Source organism: Mustela nivalis (assembly GCF_964662115.1).
Source record: "Mustela nivalis genome assembly, chromosome: 6".
Lineage (NCBI taxonomy): Eukaryota > Metazoa > Chordata > Mammalia > Carnivora > Mustelidae > Mustela > Mustela nivalis.
Window position 1 is genome coordinate 76,372,210 of NC_139025.1, and position 18,312 is coordinate 76,390,521.

At 44.2% G+C, this 18,312-nt stretch overlaps 1 protein-coding gene across 2 annotated transcripts in view; it reads right to left on the reverse strand.

Annotated features, from left to right (window-relative positions):
• GLDN (gliomedin) overlaps positions 1–18,312 on the reverse strand; it is a 63,696-nt gene that overhangs the window by 27,687 nt on the left and 17,697 nt on the right. For both annotated transcript variants that reach the window (XM_082734788.1, XM_082734787.1), the window contains exon 2: positions 2,644–2,695. In XM_082734788.1, coding sequence (XP_082590914.1) covers positions 2,644–2,695 — 52 coding nt within the window. The remainder of the gene's footprint in view (positions 1–2,643; positions 2,696–18,312) is intronic.

Genomic DNA, 18,312 nt, shown 5'->3' on the forward strand with positions numbered 1-18,312 from the left:
TACTCAAAAGCACAAAATGTGCATTAGCAAAACCCTTACCTGCTCTAGCTCCTGAACTGACCTCACTATTTGCCTGACGGTTACCGGCTGCATACATCCGTCCTTGTCCCCAGACCACGGACAGCTACCTCCAGAAAAGGGAACCGGAATGGGGTTTCGCGGTCCCAGCTAGACTAGCCTCAAGTCACAGTGCCTACTTTTTCAAAGCTGAGTCCCATGTAAAGCTGGATCTTGTTCTCAGGCTTCAGGCCCCAAGCCCGGGGTCCACTCTGGCAGCCACTCCTGCCAGGATCTTCTTGGAGCTCTGGACCAAGACTCTCTGCCCTTGCCCCTGTAGCTGCCAATGCAGTCCTGGATCCTGTCACCTTTCTGCCCCCTGTCCAGACAGCGTGATCTGTCCTGAGATACAACCTCGCTTGGCAACTTGTAAGTTTCACGCCTAAGTTTTAATTGAAGAGCCTTCTGTATGAAAAGGGGGCTCAGTTTCAAGCTGGCATGAAACGAGAAGGTGCTGGCTTTTGAAAAGATTTTGAGGTACCAAAGAAGAGCTTCCTCAACCCATTTCCAGCACAGATGCAATCCCCACTCCCCCACCCCTAATCTTCCCTAAGTGGTCTCAACAGCTCCACCAGCATTCACTGAACAGCAAGGCTCTCCTTCTAGCACTTCTATAATAAATATCAAAAAGGAGGAGGCTTTTCCTGTGCCTCTCAACAGGATTTTTGTGCCTGTAATTCCATCCATCTGAGGGTTTTTCTAGTGCTCATTACTGTCACATGAGGAACTCTGAAAAGGACTTTCGAAGATGTAAGAAAGGTGCGTAAGACACAAGAGTTTCAGAATGAAGGACCAAGCTGTTCCGAAGAGATTTAATTTTCTCTGAGGGTCGAAATGTGTCTTGAGTAATTCAATTAGCATTTCCCAAGAAGCCACAGGATTATAGCTTTTCTCACTAAAACTAAACTAAGCAAACAAGAGGCAAAGGGAAATGTCTTTCTCACCAGCCCACTGCCCCCAATTTAATCACTTCCATAAACCATCGGTTTAGTCGTTCACCAAACTTGCACTGAGCTCCCAGTGCAGGGCAGGTCATGGGCGGTCGCGGGGAGAACGCTGGCACACAGGACGGGGTTTCTCACGGCTGGACGCAGCCTGCAGGGTTTCTCAACCTCCGCCAGTGTGCCCTGTCAGTGGGACACCCCCAGGGCCTGAGGGCAGACACGGAGAAGGATCAACAGAAGCTTCATCAGGCTTCAAAGTCTTCTGGTTATGTGTTAAAGTTCACAAGAGCTGTGCTTTTACTCCATAGTAGACTTTTTTTTTTAAAGATTTTATTTATTTGACAGAGATCACAAGTAGGCAGAGAGGCAGGCAGAGAGAGGAGGAAGCAGGCTCCCCGCTGAGCAGAGAACCCGATGTGGGGCTAGTTCCCAGGACCCTGGGATCATGACCTAAGCCGAAAGCAGAGGCTTTAACCCACTGAGCCACCCAGGCGCCCCTCCATAGTAGAGTTTTAATGCAAAAATCATTTCCTCAGAATGGGGGAGAGGATGGAAATAGGCTGTGTCTGATATCAGGCTCCGTAGGTCCATCCTTGGGCCTGGCCAGAGCCTTACTTGGTCTAGGGTAAACTGAATTAGGTGACCTGTCTGGGGTCTGTGTTCTTCCTTGCCACAAGCTTCTGAAGGCAGGAGGCAAGCACTTCATCTCAAGCAGGAATCAAGCACCCAGCTCCCCTCAGGCAGGAATCAGGTACTTCCCTCAGGCAGAAGACAGGAGGCAGGCACCCCCCACCACCTTAGGCAGGAGGCAGGACACCTTAGGTTCAGGTGTACATTGTCTATCAACAACACATCCTCCCCCCCCCCCCCCCCGCCCAACCCACTAACCCTGCTGTGTCCCTTGGCTTGGTGTGCCTCCTTGTTGATTCCCTCCCTCCTGTTTATTTGTCCTTGATTTCCTGAGTGGAGGGGAGCTGTGACATAACCCCCCATCTCACCTAGCAAACAGTAGACACCACACACAGAGCACTCTTCATAATGTTTTCTTGACTAATTAGCAGTTTGCTTCTAGAACTTCCTGTTCATGCCATATGTATAAGGAAACAATTACTTCTGATAAGCAAATACCCCTTTTTTTTCTCTTTTAAAATGTCATGTGAATAAGGAAAACATCTATGGCCCCATTTCAAGGTATCACACGTTTCTAATTATCCAAGACCTAGTTATTTTTCATGGCTATATTTCTATGGTAATACCAGAAATATTATTTTTCATAATTATATTTCAATTGATACTGAGCTCATTAAAAACATCTGGTAAGGGGTGTCTGGGTGGCTCAGTGTGTTGAGCCTCTGCCTTTGGCTTGGGTCATGATCTCAGGGTCCTGGGATCGAGTCCCGCATCAGGCTCTGTGCTCAGCAGGGAGCCTCCCTCCCCCTCTGCCTGCCTCTCTGGCTACTTGTGATCTCTCTCTCTTTGTCAAATAAATAAATAAAATCTTTAAAAAAAAATCTGGTAAAAGTAAACCAATATGTGTTTTTATAACTCTTAGTGTTCCTAGGTGTTCATTCTGCCCTGGTCCTTTGGTGAGCCCACGTGTGTGCAGTGTGAACCCCTCTCGCTCAGTGCCAGGCCGGCCTACCTGTGAGGCATATGCCCTTGGTGCTGTTGCAGAGGTCCACCATCACTCGGATCTGCAGGGAGAGAGAGTGGTTAATAGCACCACAGAATACAGTAGGCCCCAAACTTGACCTTCACCCGGACGAAAGCAGTTACAAGGATTCACAAAGTAACCTCAGCAGAACATGCCTAAGTCTGAAGAAAAGTTAACCTCAACTGAAAAAGAAACTCTTAAAAGACCTAGTGATATATGATAATAGAAGCTCATCTACTAATATCATTCATCAAATCTCCTTGATTTCTCTCTAGCTCTGAGAAGAGAGATGGTAAAGGAATTGCTAAATCCAATTTTCAAGGCTGTCATGAGTCAGCCCTCCAGCATCTGAAGGACTCAATCTGCTTGGGGGTTGAGTAAAGAGGGAAGGGTTTGTGACTGGGAGTTAGCACTCACTAGCTGGGCGAGCACAGGCAAGGTACTTAACCTCCAGGCGCTTTGGTTTCCTTTGAAAAGTGTAAATACTATAAGCACCTGTCTTGAGTTCTGTCCCCAGTACACAAATTCTGCCCCAGATGGTAGTCATTCTCGTGCCTTGTGGGTACAGCCTACTAAACACTGGATGGCCGTCTGTGGTAGGTGGACCCTGCAGCATGGTCTGAGCCTGGGGTCTGGTCTCCCCACACCCATTCTTGCAGCCCGTCCCCCTCTCCACTCTCCATGCTGCTCCCAGGGAACTTCACAAAAACCAAACCTGAGCAGGTGAGCCCTGATTCACACACTGTTGTGATTCCTTGCTGCTCTAAAGACACAGAACAAAGTTCCTCCTTCTCTGGACTCATCTCACCACTCCCCTTTTTCTTTCTATCTTCCAGCTGTGCTTTGCCTCAGTTTGCTCATCTCAAAATGAAGATAGGAATAGTGCTTACATCTGAGGATTGTTGTGAAGAGTAAGTGAAATCATTTTATGAGAAGTTCTTAGAACAATCTGGAAAGCACACACAACAGTTATCTTCCACCCAGTGGAGGTAATAGAGAGTGTGGACAGAAGCATGGATTCTGAGGTCAACCTGCCTATGTTCAAATCGTGGCTTTGCCACTCACAAGCAGTGTGATCGGATGGCAGTTACGTGACCTCTCTGTGCTTCCGTGTTTTTATCGGTAAATGAAGCTAACAGCACCTACCTTATACCATGGTTGTGTGTATTAAATGAGCAAGTACATGCAACGCACTCAGAGCAGGAACTAGCACATAGTAAGCACATGCTATTTATGCTATTGTGTTAGATCGTTCCTTAAATATGCCAGGAATGACTGAATTAATTCATAAATTTACCACCCAATGGTTCAATGGTTTTCAACTTATAGATTCAGTAATTTTTAGACCCCAATAATGTGACATTTCAAAACTATGCAGAAAACTCATTAAGAAATGGATTTGAGGGGCGCCTGGGTGGCTCAGTGGGTTATAGCCTCTGCCTTTGGCCCAGGTCATGATCCCAGGATCCTGGGATCGAGCCCCACATCGGGTTCTCTGCTCAGCAGGGACCCTGCTTCCCCCTCTCTCTCTACCTGCCTCTCTGCCTACTTGTGATCTGTCAAATAAATAAAATAAAAAATAAAATTAAAAAAAAAGAAGTGGATTTGAGATAGCAGGTTAGACATCGGGGGAAAACAAAATGTTGAATTCTTACTTCGCTCCTTACACTAAATAAGTCCATTAAGCAATATTGATAAAAGAGTTAAAGATGAAAAATAAACTTAGATAAAACACTGGAAGAAAACCTGGGGGAAAAATTCATACTGGCATTAGAGTAGGAAAGACTTTTCCAAGAAAGAAACAACCCCCATACTATATAGGAAGAATGTATAAATTTGACTAATAATTTAAAATTTTTGCAAAAGGTGAAATCCTACAAGCCAGTAACAAATGAGAACCGTAGACCTTGAAAAATAACTGTGAAAGGCTAGTATCTAAAGAGCTCTTACAAACCAATAAGGAACAAGAAACCAGAAGAAAAATGGACAATGGGACCAAACAGGAACTTCAGAGAAAAGCAAAAGGATGCATCATTTTCACTTACAGTTAAAGAAATACATTCAAATGATGAAATGTTATTTCCCACCTCTTCGATTTGTTAATAAAAAGACTAACAGACTATCATGGGAGCAGCTGGAAAGCCACTCTCTCATCCTGCTGATCAAGTGAAGGCATACTATCTCGCTGGAAGGCATTTTGGCAATAACTACTAAATGTAAGTGGGTCTACCTTCTGATCCATCAATTGCACTTTGGGATTTAGTCTTCAGATATATCCAAATACACGTGAGGAGAGAGAAGTACAAAGACAGTCATTGCAGAAATGTGGACGAGAGCAAAAACAAACTCCATATTTATCAGAGGGTCTTATGGAATGAAGGGCAGCATATCCGTAGCTTGGGATTCAGTGAAAAAGAATACATTTAAGGGGCGCCTGGGTGGCTCAGTGGTTTGGGCTGCTGCCTTCGGCTCGGGTCATGATCTCAGGGTCCTGGGATCGAGCCCCGCATCGGGCTCCCTGCTCCGCAGGAAGCCTGCTTCCACCTCTCTCTCTGTCTGCCTCTCTGCCTACTTGTGATCTCTGTCTGTCAAATAAATAAATAAAATCTTAAAAAAAAAAAAAAAGAATACATTTAAATCTGTAAGAATGACACTGAAATATCGCCAAGATAAATGAAAAAAAAAAAAAAGGCAAAGTACTGAGCAGCATGTGTAATGGCCTCTCATTTACGAAAAAAAAAAAAAAGAAAAAAGTACTGTGCACACAAATATTTCTATATGCTTCTCTCTTGTTGCTTTCAAGATTCTCTGTTTTTTTTTTTTTTTTAGATTTTATTTATTTATTTGACAGAGAGATCACAGTAGACAGAGAGGCAGGCAGAGAGAGAGAGGGAAGCAGGCTCCCTGCTGAGCAGAGAACCCGATGCGGGACTCGATCCCAGGACCCTGAGATCATGACCTGAGCCGAAGGCAGCGGCTTAACCCACTGAGCCACCCAGGCGCCCCAAGGTTCTCTGTTTTTGACTTTCCAGAGTATTTATGGAAAGAAACCTAAAAAGCCTTGAGGGTGGGGCGGGGATGGAGGACCAGGGTGGGAGGAGGCCATAGGAAACACGATATGCCCTTTTGTTTCATTGGAAATTTTCACTGATCATTCTTTGAGTTAAACTCTATTTAAAAAGAACAAGTTTTGATGGAAGGGGAAAGACTGTTTTGCCTTCCACCTAGGCTTAGTCTGTTTGCTAGGAGATCCAGCGGAAAACGCATACCGTGTCTACTTTGTCGAGTGTATCTATAGATATTTACTGACGGCTTTAGAAATGTACTGTGAAACATACATCTCACAAATAGAGCAAATGTGCACCATTTAAAGATGAATCGTAAAACAAACATGTATATCCCGCACCCACTTGCCACCCCCGGGAAAAAACTGGAGGTGCCTCTTCCTGTCACATGCCAGCCCCATCAACTCTGAGACCAAGTGTATTGTGTGGTGTTCCTCTCTCTTTCATACAAGTAAGAACACAGAGGCATAGAGAGGTGACATCGTGTACTCAAGGTCATATCACTTGCTGGGATCAGAGCTGGCTTCAACTCCTGATGCCAGGTCTACTGTGCTTTCGATTATTGCTCTGATGATTCCCTCAACAGAACCAGACAGAAGAAATTTCGACTCGCTATTTTTAGTCATTTTCATAAATGAATGTAATCAGCTGCACTATGGACAAGATTTTTTATCTTAAAAAATGTATAATTGCCCATTGAGAGAACCATTAAAGACTTCACAATGCTTCATTTGTTGCCTGGGGGATCACAGCAGAGGGAGTAGTTTGAAACAACAGAAGCATCAATAGGGAAAATTAGCCTTTCTCTTTCCTTCTCGGCACTGGACTGGGGTAGGCACAGCGTCTATAAAAGATGATGAAGAAAGAATTTTCCTTTCCGACCTTTTGGCTCCATTTATATGCTAAATGTCCATTTAGCTATTTACCAGTAAATTGTGTTAATGTTCATGCAGAAATAGTCCTTGAACAGACTTGGGCTATATAAGACTGTAGTGGGGGGAAAAAGAGGGAATGAAAAGTTGTGGCCATAGAAAGTCAGAAGCTGTCTTTCTGATAGTGATTAAGAGCTTGGATCAGAATGAAAGAACTCAAAATGAGTTGTCACACAACCTAGATTGTCAAATTATGGAATCACATTTGGCATAGAGAGCTTTCTAAATCTTAATTTAGGACTTAAGAATGGTGAAGCTGGAAGAGGCCTTCCAGCTCACTGTCCTGGGGGTGTCAGGCACAGTCGGTCCAAGATGTAACCTTGCTCCCCCACAGAGTCTAGCTCCTGCCACTTTCCCCGTCACTCTGCTCCAGTTGTACTGACCGTTGTCTCTGGTCTTTGCTGCACCTGTAGGCAGTGCTTACATCTTTGGTGAGAACTCAGCTCAAATGTCACCACATCAGGAACACTTTCCCTGACTCCCCAGCTGAAAATACCCCTAGGGGCCACTCACCATCACCTCACCCGGCTTGTTTTCTCTGTAACGCTCATCACTATCCAATATTATCTTACTAATGTCTGCGTTTATTTATTATCCACTCCTGCCTCCCAAAGAATGGAAGAATTTTGAGAGAATTTGCTGTTTTGTCTCTATCCCTTGTGTATAAAATAGTGCCTGCTTCCAGACCTAGAACTTTTCCACTGGGAAGATACATTTCAAGTAAAAAAGTAAGTCAGTGGTCTTGAAGGGAGATCTTACCTTGACAGAAGTTGACAATAAATTGCTAACCTGGGTTTATGACGTGAGAATTTGATGGCATTGGGAAGAGGATGGGTGAGATGCAGAAAAAGCTTCATAACAGTTGTGGGAAGGCCCACCCCAACCCATGGAGACTATTTGGAGGACACATTTTATAGAAACAAATGGCTGTCACCCTCAGAGCTATATAAAGAATGGTACCCCTGAGTGCTCAGGCTTAGTGCACCCTTGGTCAACATGTCAACGGGGTGGAATCACCTCCCCAGAAGAGACACCATGGCCTGTCGGGGTCATCTCTTGAGTGGGAAGATCAATACAGTAATGGAGAGGGACACGTTGTATGGGAACTTGTTCTTAGCAGTGACAACATGTGGGTCATGGGAGAAAAGACAGCCAAAATGGGAGGAAGGGTCTTGGGTTCCTCACCATGACTGTTCTTGGCTTTGCTTGAGAAAGAATTCAAGAAAAATCCATTTAGAAGAAGGATCAAAGATTTATCAAGTAGAGAAGTAAGAAAGGAGCTACTTCACAAAGTAGCAGCCTCTTCTCCCAGAGGGGGTAGAGCATCCCCCTTTGCTTCTATAAAACCCAAAGGTTTTATATATCTTTTTAAAATTTTATTTATTTATTTGACAGAGAGACACCAAGAGCAGGGACACAAGCAAGGGGAGTGGGAAAGGGAGAAACAGGCTCCCCAAGGAGCAAGGAACCCGATGATGCGATGCAGGGCTTGATCCCAAGACCCTGGGATCATGACCTGAGCTGAAGGCAGATGCTTAGTGACTGAGCCACCCAGGTGCCCCAATTTTATATGCTTTTAAAATTAGTTAACTGTATAGGGAGGGCCTTACGCTTTAACTTTGGGGATTTATCATTTACATTGGGACCGTAGTTTTTCCATTGTCCCAAGGTTGTGCAATTACCAACAGGGAACAATTTTAAGAATGTCCAGCCTTGGTGGCTTTTACTGTCTGGTGATCCTCCATGAATCAGATCTTACAACTTTTTTTAATAACCTGCTGATTTTTAAGTTAAGGGTCAGCCTAGACCAAAATGGCTTTACTTTGGTTAACCAAAGTAGGTAATTTCACAGTTCAAGGACAAAGGAAAAACTAAGTGCCCTTGGCTCAACAGCTTCTAGTTTTGCAAAAGTGTCAGAGGACAGGAGCATTTGGTAAGATCCCCTTTCCAGTGGGGCTTGAGGGCCATCTTTTTCAGAACATCCAGTCACCAGGCTCTAACTTGTGACCAAGTTAGCTTCTCTGAACTGGAACCTGGGAAAGGCTTCTTTAACCTGCTGGTGCTAGGTTTGAGTATAAGACATTAGAGACCTACAGGAGCTGGCCATATCAGCATGAGATGACAAAGGATAAGCAGAAGGTTGTATAGTGATGAAATTTTAAGAGGTTTGCAAGGTTTTTGTTAAGACATATCATATGCGTTTGTTAAGGCATATATGTCCAGTGAAGTGGATACCTCAATCATGGGAGATCATGAAAGGTATACCCCAGGGAGGACACATACTTTTTAACAGTTCCTTTGCCATTGTGAGGGCATCAGCCTGGCAGCAGGGGAAGCTTTAGCTCATCTTGAAAACACGTATAGTAGCAAAAACATATGGCTAACCTACATGAAATGGCAGCTAAATGAGGTCCCAGATGCAGGTGCTCAAAAGGTCCAGCCGGAGGTCTGAGGGCTCTGGGAAAAACAGCCTTTTCAGGATTATGGACCTGCCAAGTCAGATGTAGCTGGTAGACTGTTTTTGTGACTTTATATAAGTCTCCCTACCAATATCTATTCATAATTTGAGTCATCTTCGATGTACTGTGGTGGGTGAAGGAATGAAAAAACAAAACAAAACAAAACAAAAAATGGGGTTTTTCAGAGAGCTGAGAGGCACCAAGGGATCTGGGTTTCCCGAAACCCTAAGTGTTCTCTTCATTTACAGCCATTGCTTACCCACCTTAATTTCTATGATTTAGGAACAGGTTGTTGCCATGTTACAAGGACACCAGGATGGCAAAAGTCTTACTAATATTTGTGGAGAAGATTTCTAAGACTCATGTTTGCCCTTAAAGACTTAAAGAGGTTGTGCTAGAGTTTGGGCACAAGAGTCCTTTTAATAGTTTATATTTTAAAGGTTTTTTTCGCCTAAACCCAGGATTGTGACAACCAAAAATGGGAGATCATGAAAGATGATCAGATATTGCCCAATGTCCCAAGGGCTAGGGGCATGGGGGCAAAAGCCACCCTTGGCTGAGAACTGTAGTTCTAAATGTTAGTCACTCCAACCAGTAACACTGTGCCAGGTTGGTCCTCAATACGCTCTTGTTTTATCCTCAGGGTAAGAGATGGGTTTTATTGTTTCCAAGTTACAGAGAAAGATTATCTTCCCCAGAATGCTGACTGAGTGACCCAAGACCCCACAGCTAATTAGAGCTAAAGCATGGAATTCAATGGCATTGAGCTGAAGCAAACATTCCCAGTGCTGTGAAATATAACCAAAGTCAACTTCTTCTGATTTTAGGCAAATGTGGTGGCTGTGAATTCTTCTGTATGGGATTTGGTTTCCCTGAGCAGATTTCTAGACATGCCGTTCTGTTGCTTAAAAACCATCACTGGAGGGGCGCCTGGGTGGCTCAGTGGGTTAAGCCGCTGCCTTCGGCTCAGGTCATGATCTCAGGGTCCTGGGATCGAGTCCCGCATCAGGCTCTCTGCTCAGCAGGGAGCCTGCTTCCCTCTCTCTCTCTCTCTCTCTGCCTGCCTCTCCATCTACTTGTGATTTCTCTCTGTCAAATAAATAAATAAAATCTTTAAAAAAAAAAAAAACATCACTGGAGTTTTGCTATCTATCAGGTAAAGTTAGTTAAGGACCTGATATCAACCTACTAGCCGGGTCCAGTGAGAGCTGTTTTCCCTCTCTGGGTGTCTTGTGGTTCTCACTGACAGCTTAAATTCCCCCAGTCTTCTACAGGCCTTCAGGTTGACCTCTGACCTATGACTAGAAGAAAAGGTGGGTTGCATTCTTTTTGTAGCTGTCCTTCTTGGAATAAAATGTGTATTTGCTGTTAGGGTGCCTGGGTGGCTTAGTTGGTTAAGCATTTGATTCTTGATTTGGGCTTAGGTCATGATCTCAGGGTTGCTGAGATTGAGCTCTGTGTTGGGCTCTGTGCTGGGCATGGAGCCTCTTAAGAGTCTCTCTCCCTGTCTGCCCCTCTCTACCTCTCTCTTTCTTGAAAAAAAAAAAAAAAAGAAAGAAAGAAAGAAAGAAAGGAAAAAATGTATCCCCAGAATATCAAAGTGGCTCCTATCTTTGGAAGCTAAATTGAAGACCTCCTAAAAACTTTTCTCTCTTAAAAGCTTGTGTCTTGAAAATTTCAAAGAGCACTGGATTTTAAATCAATTTTCTGGGATGAGATTAAGTATGTGTAACCGATAGACAGAGAAGATTAATAGACTGCCAAGGTCTGGCGGGGGGGGGGGCAAAGAAGGGGCAGTGCCTGCTCAAGGGGGACAGGGTTTCTTTTTTGGGGTGATGCAAAATTTCTGGAACTAGAGAGTGTTGATAGTTGTACAGCACTGCAAATGTAAATAGTACCACAAAACTGTACATTTTTTTAAAGATTTTTAAAAATTTATTTATTTGACAGATCACAAGTAGTCAGAGAGACAGGCAGAGAGAGAGAGGAGGAAGCAGGCTCCCCACTGAGCAGAGAGCCCAATCCCGGGCTCTCTGCTCAGTGGGGACCCCGAGACCATGACCTGAGCCAAAGGCAGAGCCACCCAGGTGTCCCCAAACTGTATAATTTAAAAAGGGTTAAAAGGGTGAATTTTATGTTACATGGGTCTAACTGATGAGGGAGCAGAAGGCTAGCTGAGGACAAAGCAAAAGGCTGAAACCTTGCAATCTCCCCCTCACCCCCACTCCTGGGTGGGACAAATGTGACATTCTTTAAGAATGCCCCAACTATCTTATTGTCAATGGGTTGCTAAAAGGGAAAAACAACTTGACACCAGCAAGACCTCAGGTATCTTAGGTCCTCTTTAGCATATGAAAGTTCTATTGAAACCTCCTTTTCCCTTACCTTCCCCCAACCGAAAGGTACAGAACATGCCATCCCTCACAACACAGGGAAGCAGTTCTTCCTGCCCACAGGTCCTGTCCCCATGCTTTAATAAACCACCATTTTGCACCAAAAATGTCTCAAAAATTCTTTCTTGGTCATCGGCTCTGGACCTCACCCCACCGAACCTCACCTATGTTCTAGAACTTCATCATAGCCACAACAACAAATTATCTGTTTAGAAGATACTTTTGTGTCCTCCCTTTCCTGGAACAACTCAATATCCTGGGATCAATAAGGGAATACGTTGGGGGATAATCTTAGGTTAATATTTCCAACATTATTATGCATGTGAAATTCTCAGGTTTAAATATTTTCCTGTATTCTGCAGAATTATGACTAACACAGTTTTCTCTTGTATCTTGTTCTGATGGGAAGATATAAAAACGGACATTGCTAAAGTTGATTTTAGGGGCTTCACATGTAGTTACACTTAATTTATAGTGAAAGAAAAATATTGTCCCAATTTATAGGTGAGAAAACTGAGCACACTTCTGTACATTTAGAGCTCAGAATCTAGAGGGCCATTCAGACATTTAAACTACCATTTACTATGTAGGTGGACATTGGAGCAATAACAATGGGGTTACTTTTTTTTTTTTTTTTAATAAACCAGTCCCACGTAACAAAGTCCAAGTACAAGGGTGGGTCAGGCCAGGAGGAGGTATTCAATCAGTGGGGGCGCATACTGTCTCCTAGCTACCAAGGAGCATGGGCCCCTGCCCTTTGGGAGCCTTTTGGCGCCAATGCTAACCAAGGTGTGATAGGCTAAATCAAATGTCTACTAGGGTAAATTGTAATTCAATTGGTCGCCTAGCATCACTGTGGGGTTTCCTGTGTGTGTTACAATTTCATTGGCCACCTGTGTGTGGCCAGGCCCAACCACTTGGCCTTTGCTCTATAAAAGTTAGTCTGGAAAGCAGGGAGGGGTCATCCTCTCTGCATGGGCAGCCACGACTGGTCTGTTTGATGGTGGGTATGATTCCTGATGCTTGGCGTGAAATAAAGCTTTGCTTGACCTTCGCTTTGTATCAGTCTGGCTCCTTTAATCATGGACCCATTATTGGGGTACCCAATTTTGGGGGGACCCAACAAGAGAAAGAATACAAGTTCTTCTAAAAAGGACTTGGGTTTCCTAAGGTCAATAATTTATAAGTCGTTTGAGATAAATAAGGAAAGTTTGGGGATTGGTAAAGGAATAAATGAATTTTGACTTGCCTCTAGAGCTAATTTAGGTTTTATGAAAAATCTGTAACATTAGGATCATTGCTCTCAATTCCTCCAAGAATTGGCTTATAACTGAAATGACATCATAGATTGGTCCACCTGTGCAACTACATTATTCTCAATTTGTTTCTTTCCTTTTGGATACATACTTTAAAAATTTTTTTTTAAATTTTAGTTATTTTTTGATAGAGAGTGAGGGAGGGAACACCAGCAGGGGGAGTGGGACAGGGAGAAGCAGGTTCCCTGCCCAGCAAGGAGCCCAGCGAGATGTGGGGCTCAATCCCAGGACCCTGGGATCATGATCCGAGCCAAAGGCAGGCACTTAACCAACTGAGCCCCCCAGGTGTCCCACATACTTCTAATTTTTAAATTCTTGTGGCAGTATTGCATAATCCCTTGGGTGTAAGATAGGTCCTCAAAGAGGGTGCAAAGGGCATTACCTTCCCAAAATCCAGAGCCACTCCCAAACAGACCAAAGAAAGAAGGAACAATCTGCTTGTCCCAGTCAGGCAGAAAGCCAAACCGGTTTAGGCAAAACAAGACAAGCTAGAAGACAATGCGCATCCTTGGGCAAAAAAGGATCAACAAACAATGGTTTTGGATTTGGAAAGAAAGGCCCAACATGGCATTTTTATTTTCCTCTCCTGATGGGGTACTATAGACAGATTCAGAAGAAGTGATTCTGGTAAGAATTTTAACCTCTCAGTGGCTTCTGTCAGTGTTCCTCTGTAGGCTCTGGTAGAATGAAGATTTAATTGGCTTTATTAAAATGATTCATGAATTGGAAGCACCCCATCTAGCAAGTAGAAGGGAACTCTGCTGAGTTAAATAGAAGAAAGGGTTTTAAAGGCAGAGAAAGAGCATTAAAAAAAGAAGACAGGAATTTTTTAGCAAGGAATGCATTGTTTAGGCAAGGTTGCCCTCTTTTTTTTTTTTTTTTTTTTTTTTTTAAAGATTTTATTTATTTAGGACGCTGGGATCATGACCTGAGCTGGAGGCAGCTACTTAACCAGCTGAGCCACGCAGGCCTCCCGGCAAGGTTGCCCTCTTAAGGGGAGCAGCAGGGGTCTGTCAGTAAATTTCCTAGTATTGACCAGGAAATTACATGTTGACAAGCTAAAGGTTACATTCCTTGGAGGTTGGGAGTCCGGGAGTGGGGGTGATTGTTGAAACTGCTGTTAGTTTAGGTACTAAGTTCTTGGTTTGGTGACTTGATCTAAGCAATGCCATTTGGGCGTGCAGTTTTCCTTTCAGCATAAGGATATCCTGGACAAGAACGGTCATGGCAACATTGTGATGGCAAAAGTACCCAAACAACCTAAATGTTCGTCAATAGGCAGCTGATAAACAGATGAAAAAGAATGAGATAAAATGATATGTCCTCAGCTGGAAAGGCAGCCTTAGCATAGTCTTTAACAAGGTATAGTCAGAGCCACAACACACAATACAACTTTTCTGGTTAAAAAAGGATATCTAGGGGCGCCTGGGTGGCTCAGTGGGTTAAGCTTCTGCCTTCAGCTCGGGTCATGGTCTCAGGGTCCTGGGATCGAGCCCCACATCAGGCTCTCTGCTCAGCGAGGAGCCTGCTTCCATCTCTCTCTCTCTCTCTCTCTCTCTCCCCCACTGCCTACTTGTGATGTCTGCCTGTCAAATAAATAAAATCTTTAAAAAAAAAAAAAAAAAGGATATCTAGAAATGTGTAGATAAGCACAAAGAAAAGCTGGGAGCATCATGAACCAATTATTAATTGAGATTCTTTTTTTCCTCTGGCGGCTGAGACCAGGGGAATGAAAAGGAAATTTTAATTTCTACGTGAACACAGTTTTAAAAGATAATGACTGTTTTTTACTTTGTTAGGTTTTTAGTAATTTAGTGGGAGAGAGAGAGCATGCAAACATTATGTGAATTCAAAAGATGGGTCTAATGGCCCAGGTTTCCCTGGGAACCCAAACACCATACCTTCACTGTGGAGGCCAAGAAAAATTAAGGCCATCCCACCTCAGGTTTAGCCTTAGCATAAGTACAGCCATCTTAGCTCCGGCAGCCAACTCAGACCCCTGTGCCCAAGGGCTGAACTTTCCCCTACTTTACTTTAGTTCTAAGGACCCCCACCCTGCTTTAGTAACAAGAACCTCCACCCTGCTTTGGTTCCAGAGACCCCCCACCCTGCTTTAGTAACAGGAACCCATAAATACCCCTGCCTTAACTAAGCTCGGGGTCCAAGTCCCTACTCCGCTGTGTCGGGTATACTTGGGCCCAGGCTTAAGCTTGTCTAATAAACCCTAGTGTGATTGCATCGGTGTTGGCTCCTTAGTGGTCTCTCCGACGCGAAAACTTGGGTACAACATTCACAATTATTCCCAACACTTGGAATAACTCAGACCTCTGTTGCTTCTAGGCAAATGAACATAGAGTGGGTAAGAACAGTTGTCTAGCCCAGTGATTTTCAAAGTGTTCATTAGTCATAGGATTTTTCTTTTTCCCATATAAATTGCCAAAACCCAAAATAGAAAACAAAACAAAAATTGAGCTACTCTGGGTGAACTGGGGTGAGGTTGGCCTTATTTATCTATGAAATGAGAGCTTTGGACTAGACATGACTTCAAATTCTGCTCCAACCGGAAGATGGGGGAGAGAGGAGGTGGGGAGAGACACCCAGAGACCTAGAGTCATGGGAGGATGGAAGAGAAAGCTGAGGACCAGAGAGAGTAAGTGGTGTAGTTGGTCCAGGTTCACTCAGGTAGCTTCCAGAGCTGAGTACTATTTTCTTCCACTGGTACCTTTTCATACTGCTGAGCCTTTGCAAAAGGCTTTTCCCCCCCAAATTTTTGCTTTAGTTTGAATATGAATAGGACATTATATTTTTTACTATTTTAAAATGCATCAATCTTAAGAAATCTTTTCTGTGCAAAAGCAAAAGGTTCAGTGAAAAGTGTTTCTCATCAGAAGGAGCATTGCTAACTGCAGTGAGTTAACACTGTTCATCTGAACACAAAACTGAGGGTGGTTGGCTGGCTCCCCTCTTGAACTACCTTCCTTCACCTTTTACTCTCAGAAATGGTTCATGAAAAAGTAAGACAGCAAACCTGCCCATCCACCCCAGCTTGCTCTGGTTTGAGCCCTGCTCAAACAAAGTATGCTGCAGTGGCTGCTTCTTTGTTCCCCAATTACAGTCTCTGGTTTGCTAGCCAGAACACTGTTCAGATTCCAAGTTACCTTTCAGATCTGACCTATGCCATAACTTAAATTCCATTTTCCTTGGACAACTGAATACTCTTTATGACTCCCTATAATTATGCAAATTGCTGTTATTATGCACATACAAATGATCCTTTAGAAACAGCTCCCGGGAGCTGATAATCAGCCTTCCATTGACTGTGGAGATGGGGTTCTGAGTGTGGGGGCCCAGCTGCTGGAGGGTTGGACCACAGGTGTTGGTGAAATCCTTCGTGGGGCCTGAAGCTGAGGTCAGCCACCGTGGACTCACCCCCGTGAAAGACAAGAATTCACACTGGGGCCAAGACATGGTGGCCCAAGGGGAAGGTGGAGTTTGCCTTGTATGGGACTGAAATTCTTGGGTATGAACTTGTTCCTGCAGGCCCACAGGAAGATCAGCCAAAGGTCTAGACATCTGTCAGCTCAAACAAGCAAGCCCTGGCCATCCCACTCCAATGGCCTTGGCCCTGAGTTCTCCTGTCAGTTTCTCCAGACTGGAATCCTGAGAGGCCAACTAAACCCTGCCCAGACTTCCCCAAAGACCTTTGTTCCCACCAGCTGTGCCCCTTTTGAGGCCAGCAGCATCACGATATGGATGGTGTTGGCACACTTCCCATGTGTTGCTCCGGCTTCTCAACAAGATGGGCTCATTGGTAGGGACTGTCCAATCCTTCTTCTGTATGCCCTACTGACTCATTAGTCCTCATTCCCAGCATTGGAATGGCATTGGACACAAAGTAGATGCTCAATAAGTCCTTCATAATTGGTTACTCATTCAACTGGAAGGAGAATGTACTCCTCAAACAATGATATTATTTCTTTCTGACCAGCACTAACATTGTTTATGAGAAGTGAACATCTAGCATCTTCATGCCTGCTTGTTTAAGATAACTTTATTTTGGCAGACATGCCACTAAAGCCTAGAAAACAGGAGCTTAGAGCTGCCAGGATTATCCTAATAGGGTTCCTGAGACACAGCTGTCTTGCTTCCTGCCCTCATTAACATCACTGTAAAACCAGAAACAATTGTTATTCCCCTGGCATGTAGGGAAATAACCTAAACCTTTCATGCTCTCTTGAGTAGAGGCAACTGCATGAGCTCTGCATCCAGTTGATTAGGGCCTGGGTCAACTAGGCAGAGACTGGGGTGCTGACATGTCAGGGAGTCTCAAACATCAGTGAAAATCCAGTGCCATGGGGAGAACATGCTATTTACCAGCTACTCTTGCTTTACTAAATCGATTAGGATGAGGGTGGAGGCTAGTCTGCCCTCCAAGCAGGGGTTGGATGTCTTCTCCCTGAGACATTTCTTTTGCAGAGTAGGGTCTGCAGAGCTGAACTGAATTGCTGGAGACTGTACAGCTTCCTGCCACCCTTCTTCTCACTCTGTCTTAGCCACTGCCCAGACTCTAACAACATGCCCAACAAATAATTAAGGAGTGCTGGTTTAGAGTCCACCCACAAGTCTTGGCCAGCCCTCTTGCGTGCAAACCCACAGAAGCTGAAGCCGCTTGGGTTGGGCTCAGGACTCATCAACAATCCCAGTTGGGAAGAGGTGGTTCCAGCAAACATCCTCACTGACGTCTCTGGCAAAATGGCTTTGAGCTGGGATCAGGGCCTGGGGACATTTATTAACACTGGGAACATCTGAAAATGTGCAGTTTAAGTTCCTGAAGGAGCATTTCCTCCCCTGGGTGTGCTTCGAAGATGTCTCTGGGCTCTGACCTCGGGTCAAACAGTGGTGGCAGATATTTGATATTTCTTGTTGACTGCTCAGGATCTTGTAGAAGCAACCCGGACCCTTGACAAAATAGGACTCATGACAATACTTACCCAGAGAGGAGCTGGGGCAAGTAATGATGCCCTCATAAAGACAACTTTTTATGTTTGTGTTGATGTTATATAAAGATACTTCATGATTTGCATATAAATGAGGTGGTTCTACTTTTCAAAAAATCATTAATTTATGTCATTAAAAAAAGACTAAAGTCTAGTTGCTCCTTTAAAATGTAAAATGGAGTAAGATTTATAAAAACCGCCAGACAAATCAATAAGCTACCTAACCTACTGAGCAGAAATTGCCATTGGTCTTGCTTCCTGCCCTCATTAACATCACTGTAAAACCAGAAACAATTGCTATTCCCCTGGCATGTAGGGAAATAACCTAAACCTTTCATGCTCTCTTGAGTAGAGGCAATTGCATGAGTCAATAATGACCCCCTTCTTAAGCTTTTCCCTTCTTCTACCAGCCACCCCTCAGGCACCAACAAGCCCCAGGTTCTCAATCTCATCCTGTCTGCTGTTCAAGTAGCTGCTGCTCAGGAATGGCCAGAC